This window comes from Seriola dumerili, unplaced genomic scaffold, assembly GCF_002260705.1.
Source record: "Seriola dumerili isolate Sdu_G_001 unplaced genomic scaffold, Sdu_1.0 BDQW01000468.1, whole genome shotgun sequence".
Classification (NCBI taxonomy): domain Eukaryota; kingdom Metazoa; phylum Chordata; class Actinopteri; order Carangiformes; family Carangidae; genus Seriola; species Seriola dumerili.
In genome coordinates this window covers 4,715,273-4,734,040 of record NW_019174723.1, presented here as the reverse complement: position 1 = coordinate 4,734,040, position 18,768 = coordinate 4,715,273, and the positions used below count along the sequence as shown (strand labels likewise).

Genomic DNA, 18,768 nt, shown 5'->3' with positions numbered 1-18,768 from the left:
AGCTTTTCCCTTTAAGCCATAACGGCATGAATAGGCCCATGCAGTCATGACGAGTAGGGTTGGGTTTGTGTGTGTGTGTGTGTGTGTGTGTGTGTGTGTGTGTGTGGGTCTGATTCATCAAGTCTCAGAAAGAAACGAAGAAGCCCTGTGTGTCACAATACCTCTGATTCTGTTTCCTCCCCTCTGTCTCTCTCTCTCTCTTTCTCTTTCCCTCTCTTTCGACTGCCTTTTGTCTCTCTTCCTTCTTTACTGGAGTGAAGGTGCGTTGATTGATGGATTCATCATAGCCATTAGCAAAAGAAGGACCCGTTTGTTCTTTCATTCATTCATCCATCGTTGACCCGCCATTGAATCGTCTCGTCTCTGGTGAGCTCTGCTGCTGCACAAAGGTTATTGAACAGAGTTTGGTTATTTCGTGAGCTTTTAAAAGTTGTGACTTTAGAGCTCAACAGACAAATACCAGTGTTAGTGGTTGGATTTCCTCTCTGGCTGCTCATGCTGTACTATCAGTAAGAGTGTCTGTTAAACTGAACGTCGCTTCATTACTCAAATTTATGCCGTTTAATGACCCCTCTGTGGGTTACTGAGGAAATTCTCTGTTGTCTCTCTGATGAAACTCTTTCAACACCCTGTTAGATAAACTTGAAATTGCATTGTCATCAAGCTTTACACCAGGCTGTTTTTCTCAGTTCCTGAAAAGTGGACATCTTGTGGATTTGTAGTTTTGCATGTTTTTGGCTGAGTAACAACAAATAATCGACGTATTTTACATGTTTCACATCACAAGGTTGCAGATGGATTTCCTACTTACCAGGCAAGTGATGGATTTAGTTCATCTTTTTTAGTTTATTTGATTCCCTCTTTTGTTACCTTGGCAACAGCTTCTGTATAAAAAATAGGGTAGAATTAGCAAATGTTTACATACTCTGAATAATACATTATATCCAACACAAGAAAATCATTTTTGAAATAAGTTCAGAACGTTAGGAAACTTGACCTGCGCGTAATGCAAATGGCAGCAGGGAGTTTTGCTACATTCAAGGATGCTCAGAGAGAGTCAGATTTGGCAACAGGAAATGCAAGAGAAGTCACGTGTTTGTTTCCATGTTCATCTATGCTTATTGTAAAGATGCAGCTAACGGTTATTTTCATTAATCTACCGGTTCATTTCTCAAATTATTGATGAAATATTTGGTTTACAAAATATACCCATCACTATTTATTTCAAAGCCCAAGGTGACATCATCTGGTACAACATCTTTGTGCACCCAACAGTCTAAAACCCAAAAATAATTAACAGTCAATGCTCACATTGGAGAGACATTTAAAAAAAATTTAAATAAACTGTCTTATCTGAGCAATGTTGTCATAAATCACTGGTGATGTTGAGGTGCTGCTGAGACTTCGCATAATCGACGCCCCTGATATTACCATACCAGGCCGTCTGTTTGTGGGCAAATTTCATTCACAAAAATGTAACCAAGGAGTACAAATTTCACACTGCAGAGCTTCTCCTCAGAAATTAGCCAACAAAACTTTGAAAAGTTGAAAATAAAATAAAGATGAGTAGTTTCAGTAGTCTTATTAGGGGACCAGGAACAAATGGAAAATATTAATCGCACAGCTGCCAGCGACGTGTCATCAGGGCAGAGCTGTGACAGGAATAAAGAAGGAATTGTTTGACATGAAGTTAAATGCTAAAAACATCTTTCTAAAGCAAAGCAGTCCATGACTAATATGAGAGGTGGTCATGGGGACGTGACAGTCATGAAGAGAATGGTATAGCCTACAGCAGGGGATGTTACATGTGGGTGCAACAGAGGATGATACTGGACAGTGACCTGCAGGAAGTCCCTGAGGCAGCTGTTGGAGTGAGAGAATTTTAATACTGAGATGTAGAAGTTGCTGTGATGAAATGCGATTATAAAAAGTGATCTAGTCCCGTTATTTTTTTCCCCCGTTTAAATCCTGTGACTCATACAACAGGTCAGCATCACTCATGAATTTCGTCTTTACCCTCTCAAGATTCTCTTAAGTTAAAGATTAGATTTGTGCCTCTGTATCTATGTTAGTAGAGGTGAAGGGAATTTCTTTTGTGGCGGTCAAAACACTGAAATATGGCTTTTAGAAAACTTTGTAACAAGTCTTTCCTTATAATGTTGAGTATAAAGTTTCTTTTTCCTCATTTTTTTTTTTTTTTTTTTTTTTTTTTTACAGTTTTAGTGGGATGTTAACATCTTCTTGAAATGGGCCCTAGCTTGTTTGGTTGTAGCAGTGTGTGTGTGTGTGTGTGTGTGTGTTTGCGTGTGTGGTTGTGGTGTGATTTTAAGTCGGCATGTGTACCTAGTTCTGATTGTGTGGGCATGACAGTGAGTTAGTGTTCCATAACTTTGAATGCATGTCGCATTTGTAGCTTAATTGTGTTTATCTAGCCTGTGTGTGTGTGTGTGTGTGTGTGTGTGTGTGTGTGTGTGTGTGTGTGTGTGTGTGTGTGTGTGTGTGTTAAGACAGGCTTGTCCATATAAGGAGAGGAGTTGAGATGAATTTGGGAGCTGATATGGTTTGTCGGCGCAGCCCTCTGGTGTAAAACCTTGAATCTGTCACCACAGCGCTGTTAGGCTGGATTTATAGACCCACTTACTGTGTGTGTGTGTGTGTGTGTGTGTATGTGTGTATGTGTGTGTGTGTGTGTGTGACTGTGAGACTGTTATAAAGTACGAGAGAGTTTTACCGTGAAAGCGAGGGAGTGCGTGTGACATTTTCAAAGAAAGACTAAATGAAGAGAGACAGATCAAGAGCAGGATGAGTGGAGAGGAGAGGAGCAAGCTGTATAAAGCATGTGTGTTGTGTGTGTTTGTGTGTGTGTGTTAAACAGCGCATTAGCAAAGCTTTAGCTGTGTTCAACATGTCAGGACAGGAGTTTGGAAGAGCTCCTCTCCTCCATAAAACATTTCCCCTTTTTCCTGAACTGGATCTGGAGTCTGACTCACTGAAATCCACCTGTACTGTTTGAAACAAGAACCAGTGACCTGCCTTTACCTACAGTGACGTCATACAGCATTTAATATAGCAAAGTTCACACTGACCAAAGCAGAAACACACTGGAACACGTGTCTGCTTACAAAGTTGAGTAAATTTACCATGTAACTGAGAGGAAATGGAGGCAGTGGCATCAGTAACTTAAGGCAGTGGTTCTCAAAGTCGGGTCCGGGGACCCCCAGAGGTATTTCTCCAGCAGAACTGGGAGTAATTTATTTTTTACCATAATTCCATCCATGAGTGAGACAATGACAGAATCCATGAATAGTTTGGTCATGGGTTTTACACACTTTCTGTAATAAAACATCTACAAGCAAAAATCAGATGGGGCTGGTCTACGTGATGTCAGTTTAGGGGTCCTTGATATGAAGTAGTTTGACGACCACTGACTTCAGGATTTAAGTCGTTTTACACCCAGTTATCTACTGCTGAAAATAGGATGTTGGCTAAATCATGGTGATACACAAACTTGATACGAAGAGGCTTGACAAAAGAATTAAGAGTTTTTTACTGTGCCTTGTGGATATGTGTAGTTGTGTCTTATAACCTGAAACATCCATGATCAGTCGAACTGTTGAAAAATTATTGCCATTTTTGATAATCATTTGATCTTTAGAGTTTATTCAAACAAACAAAAAAAGGCAAATATTGTCTGGTTACACCGTCTCAAATGTAAATATTTGCTGGTTTTATATTATTTCACACTAAAAGTCTTTGGGTTTTAAACTGAAGGTTGCACAAAACAAGGCATTTAGGAGCTCTCATAACTTGGCATTTTTTATCATGTCAGAGACTAAAAAATGCAATAGTCAATAATGAAAGTAATCATGTGTTGCAGCCCTAATATTTTAGTTTTATGGTTTTTGTGCTGCAGCTCATTTCAGTCCGACCTCAAGTCTCAGTTCGAGTCAAACTCTGAGATTCACTCACCTCAGGGCTTTACATCACTGTGATTGCACCGACAGGATAAAAATCATTTACAGAACATGACAGACAGTTAGTTAGAAATGGACTACTCACTTTTAAGGAAATAATGCCTGAAGAGGTAAGGAAGTGTAACATGTAGTGTAGACTGTTGCTTGTTTAGATTTGGTAGTTACAGAAACACGGTGTTGCATAAGTTTGCATAAGTTGTTGCATAAGTGTTGCATTCAACAGGTGGATATCGATCACTGAAGATCGCTCCAAGGTTACAACTAAATCTCCAACAACAGTGCTCTTGTTCCTCTAACCTGTCACCATAATAACATGCCAAAATGGCTGCATGTGGCTGATTTTTCACTCCCTGTCACCGCACAAAGAAGTAACCTCATGTCTTTAACAGTGGTTAGACGCTCCATTATAATCTCTAGGACATAAAACTGGTAAGAGGCTACACTGAAAAACTGAGGCTCAACTGATTCTTGATGATTTGCATTTTGTTTTTTCCACCTCAAAGATAGTGTACCTTTAAGAGGAATTGTTTTTCTAAGAAAAATATTACCACTTAATCCAATAAATTAAAAAGGATCTGATGAATAAAATGAATACTACTTTATATATGATAAAAGTTCTGTTTTTAAAATCAAACTTGATTCATGAAGGGAAATTTTGGGAATCCAGAGAAAAGATATTTTCCCAGGAAGTCCAGAAGAAAACCTTCCACCTTACGTTTGTTTGATTCTGTACAATTCAAACAACATAGGATATCTTTTGTTTTCTTAAAGGAGCTATTTGTAGGTTTTGTTATTGCTACATAACCAGCATTTGCATTAACAGCTATTTACTTACCAGTACTTACTTACCTTTTACTGAAGTTAGTATGCTAACCAGCTAGCCCCGGCCCGTCTCGCCACTTTCCGATAGCAACTCACTGTATCCTCCAATCTGCCCTGAAGACGTAGCGCTGCACAGAGGGCGAATTATAACCTCGTCTTCTAAACACAACAATGGCCGAAGCTCTTTTCAAGAGACAATCACCATCACCCACTCCCGACAAGAAACAACATTCAAATTTACAAATAGCCCCTTTAAGGGTTGAAGGTCATAATCTGAAATTAAGTTCAGTATTAACAGTAATGATACTATTAAAGTAAATGAAGTCAGTTTATTAGCTGTCGTCCTTTTAGCATCCCACCACCTCCCATTCATTTCTTTGAACAGCTAGAAATGTGGGGAGGATCCCTCATTTCCTTCGTCCTGTGTCCTCTCTGACACTGCAAAGTGAACTCTGTACTCTTTCCAGTATTCAGCAAAAAATATGCTACAGTTAACAAAACTTTCCAGGCTTCCATAATGTCAAATATTAAACCTCAAACACACACACTTACACATGCACAGAGGAGCAGCAGCTGTACGCAGAAAGAGTATTCGTTGCATTCGTTGTCTGCAGGTGGCCCTTGAATCAGAACTGCAACGTGTTTACTTTCATTGCCTGTAGATGGCACACATTGGCATATCTACATCAGCAGGTCAAACTGCTGCTAGGTTACCTCTCTGATTATCAGTTTATCACATTTTGTCCTGAGAGTTCTTCCTCTGAGGAGCATGAATGTAAAGTTTTGTCACTAGAGGAAGGTTCAGGAGGTCACCAGAGTCTGAGTCATCCTCTCAGTACAATAAGATCCATGGCCAATTTCATGGAGAGAGAACTCGTTAAAAATATCTGGCTCTGGATTAAGCATTGGATGAACTGACAACTAGCAGATAATTACCATCCTCGGTTTGTTCTGCTGAATCACAACCAAGCAGCAGTTTCATAACCTCCTGGCTGTTAAAACGTCCTGATTTCAGGACTCTGTCTTCATGTTCTGCTCATTCTCTTTGTCTTTTGCCTCTCTTTATTTCCTGTCTCCCTCCCTTTCCTTCCGTCTGCTAACCTTCAGTTCGGTTCAGCGTAACTTCAACACAAAAGGTACTAACACATTTCAAAAGATGGATGAGAAAAGATGGATAAAAATATCGAACTTGTTTACTCTCTTTCTCACATACGTCCCCTCGTTCTATCATATCATCTCTCTGTCTCTTGATCTGCCATTGTGACCCTCACCTCTCTGTCACTGACACACACACACACGCGCACGCACAGAGCGAGGGCTGTTGGCGATCAGGTGGTGAGATTATGGAGCAGTAATCTCTCAGATTAATACTTCAAGTGAGCGCTTAATTACTTAAACCCTGCTGGCAGGCGCAGCTGCACGCGTATGTGTGTGTGTATGTGTTGATAGATGTACTATACATGCAGCACACAAAAGCCCTGGCAGTGTCTCTCACTGAATTTAAATTTCATCTTGCTTTATTGGCATGGTATGTGAGTCCATCTGTGCTGACAAAGCATGCAGAGCTGGTAACACACACCGGTGCAGTCCAAAGACGGTGATCACAGTCAAGCTATAACAAAGTAACCAATAGATTTTAATGGATGATAGTATAGAGAATACAACGTGATGTGTGTGCCTTTAAATACACAGTATAAATTTGATTGTTTTCATTCATGTTAGCAACAGTATGAATGAGAAAACACTCAGTTTGCTTGTTTGTCAATGTTGCTGTCAGAATAGCAGCCCGACAATTATGGGATTAATTCTTGACATATACTATGAAAATATGTCTATGTGTCTCACCATTCAAATTTTACCCTCCAGTCCAGTATTAGATACATGTTTCTCATAGAATATGGATAGAAGCAAGACTTCCACAATGGCTAATTAAAGCAAGGAAACCTGTGAAACAGAGACTAGTGCCCTTTTTGCACCAAAATTAGTGGGTGTACGTGGGTTTTTTAAACATGCTAAAAAAAAAGGCAATTAACTCCTTTTTGTGCTGCCATGCCAAAAAGAAAGAGTGAGCTATCTGCTGCTGTGCTGACTGTTAAACGGATCCGTAGCGTATCATCCCGGGCTTGGAGCGCCTGTAAAAGTGTCAGAGCCTCCGTGTGTGACGCTTCTATCAGTTATTTTTCAAACATACTTTATGTCGGGGCTGCAGCTCACTCGTGCAGCCCAGGGTGCTGCGTAGCCGCTGTGCTTGTGGTTTAACAGCACCGTGCTGGAGGTGCTGGTAAACAGTTGTGTTTACAGTGTTTGTGCTCTTAAAGACCTCACAGCACGATAAAGGGGGGCGGGGGGGAATTAGCATGTTCTCCCAGATGTTGTGTTTACATCAATGCTGGGTCAATACCTGTGTCTCCTGCAGAGTCATTTGACCCGAGAGTGAATATGATTGTACCCTTTTCCATTGCAGACAAAAGCCAGTGGTTAGTGGGTCTTAGCAGGTTTTTTGACCAGTGGAAAAGGGACTTGAGAGGCTATGTAAGGGTTGTTGTATGCCTGTTTGACTGGCGAGTCTCTCAGCCTATAACATTCATGCTGCAATCACACCCACAGATAATAACAGTCTCTGGGCCCCCGTGAGTCTGTAGCTCTGCTCCAGCTGAACACTTGTTTGATGTAGCTGCTGCACAGCGGTCGAACAACTGTGTTCGTTGTGCTGTTGAATTGTTGTCAGGTTTAGCTAACTATCTGAGGCTCATGCCAATGCTCAGTTTAATGCAGGCCGGAGACAGAGTGTCAGACAACCAGCAGTAGCTACTGAAAGACCTGTAAATAGACACTGTGTCACCAAGCTTCCAGGAACACTGTTTGTGAGAATGAGCCTTGGATGAATTTGTGGCCACCCTGAGTCTGGTTCTACTTGAGGTTTCTGCCTCTTAAAGGGAAGTTTTTCCTTGCCCCTGTTGCCAAGTGCTTGCTCATGGTGGGAATTGTTGAGTGTCTGTAATTAATACTACACAGAGTACGGTCTAGACCTGCTCTATTTGAAAAGTGCCTTGAGATAACTTCTGTTGTGATTTGGCCCTACATAGATAAAAATTGACCTGATTTGATTAAAAGAACTGTAAGGGTCGGGTTATGCCTTAAAAAAGTCACGGATGTCGCAAATTAAAAGTGTTTACAGCTGTTATGAATAAGAATTCCAAAGCCGTCCATCGTAGAGAGGGTGACATGATGTCGTTAAAATATGGGGATATATGGCAGAAGTTCAAACCCTGGTTCCTTTTTCACCTCTTCACATCACGGTGTGAAGTGTGTGTGTGTATATGTGTGTAGTAAATTCAATAAGAAACTGTCTGCTGTTTCTCCTCTTTCTTGATAGGTAGCCTGTGCCCTTAAGCAAGGGGTTTACACTCCTATCAGTTGTTAGGGTGCTGCGAGAAAACAACGTGTGTGCTTAGTCAACCTTACCCGAATAAATAGAGGTTAAAAAAATATTTACAGAGATGGAGTCAAGATGATAAGGAAGTGAACTACCGTGTGTATGTGTGTGTGTGTGTGTGTGAGAGAGAGAGATGGAGAGAGAGAGTAATTTCTAAGTCTTTCTAATGTCATCTAGTTTAATGAGATTAACACTCCAACTCAAATCCTGTTAAACACACACACACACAGAAAAACACGTGGGATAAAAGAGGAAGTGAGACATCTGCTGAAAAGGAAGTGTACACTTTGGTTTCTTTCTTTCTTTCTTTCTTTCTTTCTTTCTTTCTTTCTCACACACAGTCTCTCTCGTTCACATTCTCTCACACACACACACACACACACACACACACACAAAGGCAGAAATCTGATAGCTGTGTGTAATAAAAGATGGTGCGGGTGATAAAAGAGAGAGGAAGGGAGTGTTCCTCTGTCTTTGCTTAGACAGGGCAGCAGGTAAACGGTGACATCAGTGCAGTGTGTGTGTGTGTGTTTCTGATAGTGTGCGGTTGTCCATGTAATTTGTGTGCGTTTCAGCAGTGAGTACACTCACACACACTGTACACCTGTCAGCAGTCTTCTTAACCTTTGATCAACCAGCATCTGTTGTTGTTTTTATTGTTTTATTGTTTTAACTTAACTTGTATTTATACTCCTGCTGAAAACCATGTAAACCACTTTGAAAAGTGCTGTACAAATGCTGTACAGTTATTATTATGTAACAACTGTAACTCAGTTGGTTTTCTCTATGGGTGTAATAAGAGAGCTGGATATGGCACATTGCATGATGCCAAGACCACACTGCTTGCATAAAATGCCACTGTCTCCACATACTGCTGCTAAAATTATTATATTATATGTGAATATGATATCAACAGTCTTTTCTCTGTCTATTTCACGTGGGAAAGTAGGCGAGACACAGAATCTGCAGCCTGTTAATACGACACACATACAGTGTGTTCTTGGCCTTAGCTTTGTTTCCAAGTTGTCCTAGTGGCCAGCTGTGGTACTGTAGGTGTTAAACATGTTTTCCCCATAGCCCACCATTATAAAAAAAAAAATGTCTAAACTGTTGGCAGGACACCTCGAATAAAAACTGGGTAGTTGAAAAGATTGCAAAACTTTCCAGAGCCTAGACACTCAATTTTCATGTAGATGATATTTTTAAACTAGGTCTAAGAAGATACTAATTAAATATATGTTTCAGCTCAGTGACAGAGTGACGGCCTGGTGTTGTGTGTGCATGGCTGAGGGTGGTGACTGTACAGTTGTGTCATAAAAATTACAGAAGTCCTGACGGCTCGTTTTAAAGTTCAATTTCTGAACAGGCTGTGTGCATTTAACAGCATCACCAACTACTCTGTCCCATTCACCCGCTCTCAAACACACACACACACACACACACACACAGGTCAGCGGACCACGTCTGTCCCTGTGCTGGCAGATATACAGACAGAGTCGACAGCTGGAGGTTAATGTTAGCTGAGCTGTAGTTTGACCATTTTGGAGAAATTTAAAAATAACAAACGCATCCAATCTAGTGATGATAGAATCAACATGGAATTATCTGCATGTATGTTAGTGTGTATGTGTATGTGAAAATCTGTGTGCACCTTTATATGTGCTATTTTATTATGTATGTGTATATATTTGCTGTATTTCGGGGCAAATGTGTGTGTATGTATGTACATGTGCACTCATACTATATGTTACTGTGTGCGATGATACAGTTTGTGTATATTTGCCCCTATGGGTGGATTGAACTCTTCCTGGCCCGTAGGTCTTAAGATCATGTATTTGAGCTTTTAGTAGTCAAAGCAAATATATACAAATATGGTTGCATTTTAAATGTCTGTAAAAAAAAAAAAAAAAAAAAAAACTGTCGGTCCTAAAAAGCTCCAAAAAACATCTGCAAATCCAGCAACTTCTGACTGCTTAGTCTAGAACCCAAAGTAGAGGAACCTGTGTGTGTGTGTGTGTGTGTGTGTGTGTGTGTGTGATTATTTTTGTGTGTTTGTGTGTGATCACAACTTAATCACATGATGCATCACATTGCCCAGTCTGCCTCCATACCCGCTCTATTTCACTTCCTTTATTCTACATGATCTCTCTCTCTCTCTCTCTCTCTCTCTCTCTCTATACCTTCTCTAAAGTTGATGCAGAGGGTTTGGAATTTGTTAGTCTCTCCCTTCCTCTTTACTGCAAAATGTCCTTCTTGTCATATCTGTCTCTTTCCCCCAATCTATTTATTTATTCTCTCTCTCTTGCTGTGTCTCACTTCATAATTTAACCTCCCTCTCTTGTTGTTTTTTTCTTTTTTCCATCACTGTCTCTCTCTCTCTCTCTCTCTCATTATTTGTGAAGAAAACTATAGTCTGTTCAAGCCTGAATGATTATTTTTGCGTACAGTTCTTTCTTGTTCATGTTAATCTAAATCTAATGTTAGTTAATGTAAACAGTTCCATCTCTTTTGGAAACCTCAAAGCAGGTTACACTGCAGAGTAACTGTGTCTTCAAGTCACTGAAATCTGCTGCTTCATCTCACTGACTGATCTTTTTTTCTTCTCTTCTCCACTTTTCCTCTCCCTCCCATCTCAATACACAATTAAATGATTATTATTAGCATGTCTGATACAACAGAGACACACGGAGTGTAAGGACTGAAGCTAATGCTGCTAAAGCAGTTCACATAATGTCCATGTTGTAATCCAGTGAGTCAGATCTTGCTGAGAATATTTATTTTTTGACTGTAAATTTGTCTTAAACTGTGACCTTATAATCATCCACCCTGTATAAGAACAAGACTGACACACACAGGACTGCCATATTAACTGTGCTGTCTCAGTGTGATTACTGTAAACAAACATGGTCACGTGAAGACAATTTTTAGCCTCAGTCTAACATCAGTGGTGTTGTTACAGCTCAGGTTTCTCCAGATTCAGACACATTTACTGTATGTTGGGGCATTTGCTTTCAGGAACATTTTAAAAGCTCTTTGTTATCTTTTTTTTATGCTGTTAAGTAAAAATTTAAAAAAAGTTTAGCCCCTCAGGTTCACTGCTTGCATCTGTGTCTCATCCCAACTGACTGAACTTTCCCAGACCTCAGCTCTACAAAAGCAAAAATGCAACTTGAAACTTTTGTCCTAATATCTCAAGAAGGCTATTCAGTCATTTTGAAGTTTCTGTGGTATCTGTACTCAAGTACAGTCCTTGAGAGATACTTGTATTTTACTGTAATTGTATTTCTATTTTATGTTACTTTATATTTAGAGATGGTTTTTGTGTCCTTTTCTACATTATTGTTTTACAGCTTCAATTCTAGTTACTTTTTTTTCCCCTACATCTTCATCTTTCCCACGACATTAATCACCTCACGACACCCCAGGTTTATCTTGTGACCTCTTGGAAGGGGCATGACCCACACTGTGGGAACTATTTAACAACTTAACAGTATATAAAGTAGTTAAAACTACAGTAGCTCCACCTCAATCAGCTGTAACACTATAACTCCGTGTATGAATAAAGGACTTTAACTTGTAATACAGTATTTCTACATTGCCGTATTGGTACTTTCAGTAAAAGATCTGACAACTTCTTCCTCCACTGTAAATGACTCGTTACAGTTCAATTACAGTCTCTCTCTCTCTCGCTCTCTCTTACTGTGCAGTACACAGGTCCGATCCCGGCCGAGCGAGGGGGCGAGCTGGCCATGGGGGGAGGTCGCAGCGAGACCTCGGCACTGAGCGGGACGGGAGGGGGGCGAGGCATGACCACCACCCAGAACTCCCAACGGCCCAACGCCTGCTGCTTCTGCTGGTGCTGCTGTTGCAGCTGCTCATGGTAGGAGAAAAACACACACACACACACACACACACACACACACACACACACACACACACACACACACACACACACAGCATTTACACAGACATCTACACATAAAAGCCTAGGAGTACTGTTAACACAGCTGTAAAAGACTTGAAATAATGATACATTATCATTGTCGTAATATAAATTAAATTTATCAAGGAACAACAAATGTAAAAAGGACCCAATAAAGTTGTTTTAGTTTCTGTTAATAGTTTCTTTATGGTTCTGAGTGAGATGTTACAGTTGTCCTGCTGTTGAAGCCTCTATTGAAAGAATAAATATTTTGTTGTGTAACATTTCACTCGTTGATTATCACCTATACTAGATGTTTGTTTGAGCTTGAGCACAAGAGTGTTGCTGTGATGTCACTACTAACAGCAGCCACCATGTTTATGTTCTTTAATTCAATCATATATATTCCCTCCTCATTCATCAGAGGGAGCAGAAAGTTTAGCTTTAGCTTCGGCTACATTTTCTGTATGACAGAATTTTCAATGTTAATCAGAGGGAGCAGGCTGCTGAGGCTTTCTAACAGTGGCTTCGTCTTGTCTTCCTTTGCAACAATCTCCACCAGCATCAGAAATATGTAGCAGGAAACAAGTGCTGACCAGTCATGCTTCTTGCAGTTTTTCACTCTGTGTACTTACAGCCTCTGCAGCCCTGACACATACAGTATATATTTCTTAGGAAGTACACATCAGCTGTTTTTTTGTTTTTTTGTATTGTTTCGAGGCTTTGTTTGAGAGCTGCACAGGTTTTAGATTTACTTATACTTTTTTTTTTTGCTCATTCACTCTTGCTACATCACACACACTGAGCATTAGTCAGCCAGTAGCTGCACAGTGATTAGGTCTCTTTAGTTCCCACAGGGGAACTAATTATTTATAGCGCGCTCTCTCTCTCATTCGCTGTCTCTCACACACACACACACACACACACACACACACACACACACACAAAAGGTGTAGACACCTGTAACTCCTGCTTAACTTGGCTGTTAACATAACTGTGGTTAGTGTCATTAAATGGGGTAGTGACATCGTTGTGTGTGATTGTGCATGTGTTTATGGGCTCTGAGAGCAATTACTCTCCTGTCAGCTGTGGTGTGTGTGTGTGTGTGTGTGTGTGTGTGTGTGTGTGTGTGTGTGTGTGTGTGTGCGTGTTTCCTGTCTGAAAGCTGTTTTATCATGTCAGTCTCACCATCAGGAATGAAGAGGAGCGACGGAGGCGGAGGAGGAGGAAGAGAATATCACAGGACACCAAGATGGAAACCATACCAAACTGTGAAGCTTGGTGAGTCTGCAGAGCCAACACATCTGGCCTATACTTGGGCCACATGCTTGTTTTCTTATGGCCCAGTAAATGCCCGGTTCAACAGCCCAAAACTGGCCCACATACAGCGTGAAAGTCATTCAGCACATAAACACAAAACAGCGGATGAATTTGTAAACAAATCCAAAACCATCTCTCCACTCTTCCCTCCTCAGCACCAAACCCTCAATGGAAGAGATTCGGCTCTGGTCTCAGTCCTTTGACAAGCTGATGAGGAACCCGGCGGGCCGGAACGTTTTCCGGGAGTTCCTGCGGACGGAGTACAGCGAGGAGAACATGCTGTTCTGGCTGGCCTGTGAAGACCTCAAACAGGAAATAAACAAGAGCACTGTCGAGGAGAAAGCACGCTCCATATATGAGGACTATATTTCCATATTGTCGCCAAAAGAGGTAGGTTACAATAGCTTACAGAAAGTTGGACAGTTGAAACACAATCTATTTTGTGATCTGTTGCTATCCATGTTTAGATTTTTTTTGTCTTTTAGATTTGATTTGAAGGGACGTGTCCGAAATCACTCACTACTTCCTATATAGTCCACTATATAGGGAGTTCCCCATTTTGTAGTGCTGTCTGAATGTATAGTGAGAGTAAGGGGTGGGTGATCTGGCCAAGAGATCATATGACAATCTTTTTAGTTAGAAGTCGTATCTATGCGCTGCTTTGACGCTTCTTTCGGATGTTTGTCTGCTTGCCACTATTCCTCGCCAACAATGTGCTGTGTGTTTACAAATTGTGTCATAACCAATCTCACATTTTGCTCAGTTCATGTGGAGTATTAGTTCAGACGGTGCTGTTATTTATTTATGAGGTGCTCTATATAAGTACTTTAATTTGAAAGTGAAGTCGCTGCCCTGGCTCGTCCCGCTTCATGTTTCCCTGCCTGCAGACATGTCTCTAGTCCCGCAGATGGACTGTAACTCCACCGTCTTGGACTGCAGCTAGTGACAATGGTTCTTGTTCTACTACACTTGTTCTGCTACATGTGCTGCTACGCCAAGCTCGCCGAGGCTGCAGAGCAGAACAAGGATTGCCGTCACCAGCTGCAGTTAGCGGGCAAGCTGTTTACCAGTAGACAGTGGGCTGACGACTGAATTTTTTTAATTAAATATCTAAATATAGAAACTTTTAATGATAATGATGAAGAAAAACGGCGCAGAGAAAATGACCCGAGTGTTGTCTGAAAGTGTTTTTTAATTTTGCCGATGAACTCACTGTATAGTCCTCTACATAGCACTCCCTGGACAGTGAGTTGGGGGAAGTGAATGAGTGAGTGATTTCAAACACAATCTAGGTCATGCTTTCTGGCAGCTGACTCAAGGATGAACTGATTAGATTCTGGTGACCAAAGGTCAAAGGTCAAGGTCACTGTTACCTTACAAAACATAAGTTTGGCCACAACATCTCCGGAATGTCTCAAGGGAATCCCTACAGATTTGGCACAAACGCTCACTTGGACTCAAAGATGAGCTTATTAGATTTTGGTTCTGAAAGGTCAAAGGTCACTGTGACCACACAAAACACTGTTGTGTAACTGTAACTAGAGTGGTTGGCGGAGGCGTACAACTGCGAGGTGGTAATTCTAGTTTCTGCTGAGAAATGGGGGAAGCATTGTCTGCTTAACTGCTATTTTTAACTCTGTATGTGTGTGTATGTATGTGTGTTTAACAGTGGTTGCTTTATTTAGCATTAGTGCTGGAGGGTTGTCAGGCTCCATCATTGGAGAGTGTGTGTGTGTGTTGGCATGTTTAGACACTGGTGTGTTTATAGTTGTCTGCATGTGTGTTCGTGTGTGTGCGTATAATGTGTTTACAGGAAGCTATAAATTGCTGCTCTCATCACCTTCTAGCAGTGAAGGCTTTTTATAGACACACACACACACACACACACACACACACACACACACACACACACACACACACACACACACACACACACACACACACACACAAAAATACAGAGATATCCAGACATGTGAGTTTGGCAGAGAAGATGCATGCCTGACTGTCTGGATGCATGTCTGACCTTGGTACAATGCCTATTTCCCTGTGTGTGTGTGTGTGTGTGTGTGTGTGTGTGTGTGTGTCTTTCCTAAATAAGAGCAGAGGGAAAACATAAAAGAAAGCCTCTCATACTATAAATATCTGCCGGTGCTGTGGTTGCGGAGCCACTCTGTATGTGTGTGTTATGTTGTTTTTGAGTTCCAAGTGAAAGTAGGTGATATGTGAAGGCAAAACAACTAACGATTACTTTCATTATCGATTAATCTGTAAATTTTTTTAATTAATCATTTAGGTTATAAAATGTCAGAAAAATATAATTGTGAAAAATGCAGTTTCCCAAATATTTAACTTTGTCTGACCGTCCTACAGCCAAAAATATTGATTTTACAATCATGAAAGACTAGGAAAGCCAGTAAATACTGATTCAGTACATACTGAAAAAGCTTCACAATTGCCCCAGATCTCACCACTCTCTGCGCAGCACCCTCACGAAGGGTCCAGTCACACCCAATGCTCAACTGTAATAGTTTGGTGTGATAGGTTTCTTTACCAAAAACCTCACAATCTCATATTCTCGGAAGCTGGATAACAGAACTAGAAAAAAAAAAAAAAAAATTCTGTTGTTACACAAAAGTAAAATTTTGTATGAAACTAGCCTCACATCTGAAGCAATTCTCTGTCAGCAAGTCTCTGCTGAATACGGAAGGGTTTGTTTTTGGAAAATGGTTAAGTGTCATCTACAGTTTATAGTTGTGCTAGAACATGAAAACCCTGCACTTTGTCCTTTAATGCTTCGTCTTCTTGCTTCACTGAACTAAACTAAATTTCCTCCCCCAGGTGAGTCTGGATGCCCGGGTTCGAGAGGTGATCAACAGGAAGATGCAGGACCCGACGCCTCAAACGTTCGAAGACGCCCAGCTGCAGATCTACACGCTGATGCACAGGGACTCCTACCCACGATTCCTCTCCTCCAACATCTACAAGACGCTCGTTCACGGCGGCTCGCGTACCTCCTCTGAATCCTAGTCCCACACCGCCTCCCCCTCATCCTCCTCTTCTCTTGATCCTACACTTATAGGATTGACGCCAGACCATTTCATCGCTTCTCTCGCACACTCCTCCGGGTCCAGAACTTTGCAAAAATGATCAGACTCCTCCTCAGTTCTCTTCTCCTTTTCTCAGAATCCCAAATCTCTCCAATTACTGCCAAGACTTTCTTCTCTTTTTCGTTTCTCTCCCTCCTCTTTTAGTACTGTTGCCAAGACCTCCTCTCTTCTCATCTCTTCTCTCCAGTTGACTCTTCTCTTCTGTAGTCCATCTATTCTCTCTTTCTTGACATTTAATCTTCCTTTTCACTCTTGTTCCTTTCTCTTCCACCTTGATCCATTCTCTTCTCTCCAGTCTAGTGTGAAGGCCTTCAAAAGCAGGAAAATGAAAAAAGCGTTATATTAAAATAAATGGTCAACATAAAAAACATGGACACATTAAATATAAAATATCTGTCTTGCACTTATTGTGAAAAGAGGAAGAAAAAGCAGTTGAATTAAATTAAAAATATAATGTTGGGACAAGGGTTCAAGTTTTTGTAATATGGACAATATATCAAAATGTAACAATTTTTTATGTTAATACCCACAAATACTTCAAATGTCCACAGTTAGATTTTGTTAAGATGAAAAAACATATTTAACAGCAGTGAAACCATCATAAAGACACACACAATTTATATTCATGAAATTCTAATCAACATTTTCTCAAGTCTGAAAATAGAGCCGAGCAATGCTGTATTTTTAAAAGGCAGATAGTATTGAATTAAGTCAGTGATGATGTATGGACAGATTAGATATTAACATAAACAACATTTTGGATCAGTTTGACAAAAAATAAATCTTAACTGAAGGTCTGACAGGCGGAGACATGTGGACCAGTTTAAAAAAAAAAAAAAAAAAAAACTTTAACAATATATCAAGCTCCACTTACTGACTTATCCGAAGCTTTCAACCACATCACCCTGTCTTCCTCAGCGGCTGGTAGTTGCACAGTTTGACAGTTCAGAGCAAATTGAAAACTTTGGAATAAACCATTTAATTGACCAGTTAAAAAAAAAAAACAAAACAATAGATCCATTCTTTTTCTCTAGATATTAAGATATTTACTGAGTTGAGAATAAACCTGTCATTTCTTTCCTGGCCATGCAGATGTATCCGTCAGACTCAGTTTGTAAATGTCCTGGTTTCAACTTGTCCTTAAGATTCCTAAAGTTACTATCCTTATTTCTGTCATCTTCTTTTCTTCCACATCACTCCTTCTATTCATCCTTTCCTCCAGTGTTGTATCGTAGAGCCTCTTCTCCTCACTCACCTTCCTTGTGTTTCGTAACTTTTTCCCTCTTTTTCACCTCGACAACGACTCCTGAATGGAGCAGGAAGTGATCTGGGGTGTGAAAGTATTTCTTAGGGATATCATCTACTGTTACGTGGAGATGTATGTATTACTTTGGGAGATTTTCATGCATTTCAAAAGGGGAGAAATATTCTTCTGTGCCATGGATTCTTTGTGGATTTTTACCCCCCCCCCCATGACTGTCCAGTCAACTTTAAGAGCCAATTAAAGGTGGATGTTCCTGACCTCCGCCCACCTCATCGCCTTGTTTTTCATGCTTCGGTTGCCTCTACTTCTGGACTGACGGAAGGCAAAACAAAGAGATTGATGCTGGCTCATTCCCCTTCTTTCTCTCTTTTCTTTTTCTCTCTTTCAACTGGAAAACACAGGGTGCTTGTGCTACAAAGGACAACAAACTTCAGTTTCTTCTTCCTGTTTTTATTTCTCCCTCACCACTCGTTTGCTGGATTAATCATTTCACTCCTGTGATAAACAAATGGACGAACGGATGGATATCAATTCCTTCCAACTACTGATTTACAAACAGACAAGACGTCTATTTTTTAAGAGAAAACTATATGGAACATTTTAATTATGTTGATTTTTTTTGTTTGTTTTTTGTTTGTTTTTTTGTTTCTCCCATTCTCTCCCATTCCTGGATGTTTTGCAAGAAGAGGAGGATTCCTCTGAGGCTGTACTGATCCCCACCCAAAGCAACACCACAGACACTGCAATAAAACACTGGAGTTCAGAAAAACAACACACATACATGTGTACACCTGCACACATTTAAAAAATTTGTGTTACTATACATCCGGACGACTTTCAGTTTCAGCCTATTAGTACAATTCCTCCCCATTCAAGCCATTAATGTTTAGCAAAATTTGACAACCAAATTAGGAGAAAAAATT

General features: G+C 40.5%; 1 protein-coding gene across 4 annotated transcripts in view; it reads left to right on the top strand.

The window, feature by feature from the left end:
* The window catches only part of rgs19 (regulator of G protein signaling 19), a 29,711-nt gene extending 12,745 nt beyond the window's left edge, over window positions 1-16,966 (top strand). For 3 of the 4 annotated variants that reach the window (XM_022763341.1, XM_022763344.1, XM_022763342.1), the window contains 4 exons: window positions 11,940-12,112; window positions 13,349-13,435; window positions 13,630-13,864; window positions 16,313-16,966. In XM_022763341.1, coding sequence (XP_022619062.1) covers window positions 11,940-12,112; window positions 13,349-13,435; window positions 13,630-13,864; window positions 16,313-16,501 — 684 coding nt within the window. In that variant the 3' untranslated portion in view covers window positions 16,502-16,966. Of the gene's footprint in view, window positions 1-161; window positions 367-11,939; window positions 12,113-13,348; window positions 13,436-13,629; window positions 13,865-16,312 lie in introns of those variants that run through there. The other variant, XM_022763343.1, reaches the window with a different exon arrangement.
* The last annotated feature ends 1,802 nt before the right edge of the window (window positions 16,967-18,768 follow it).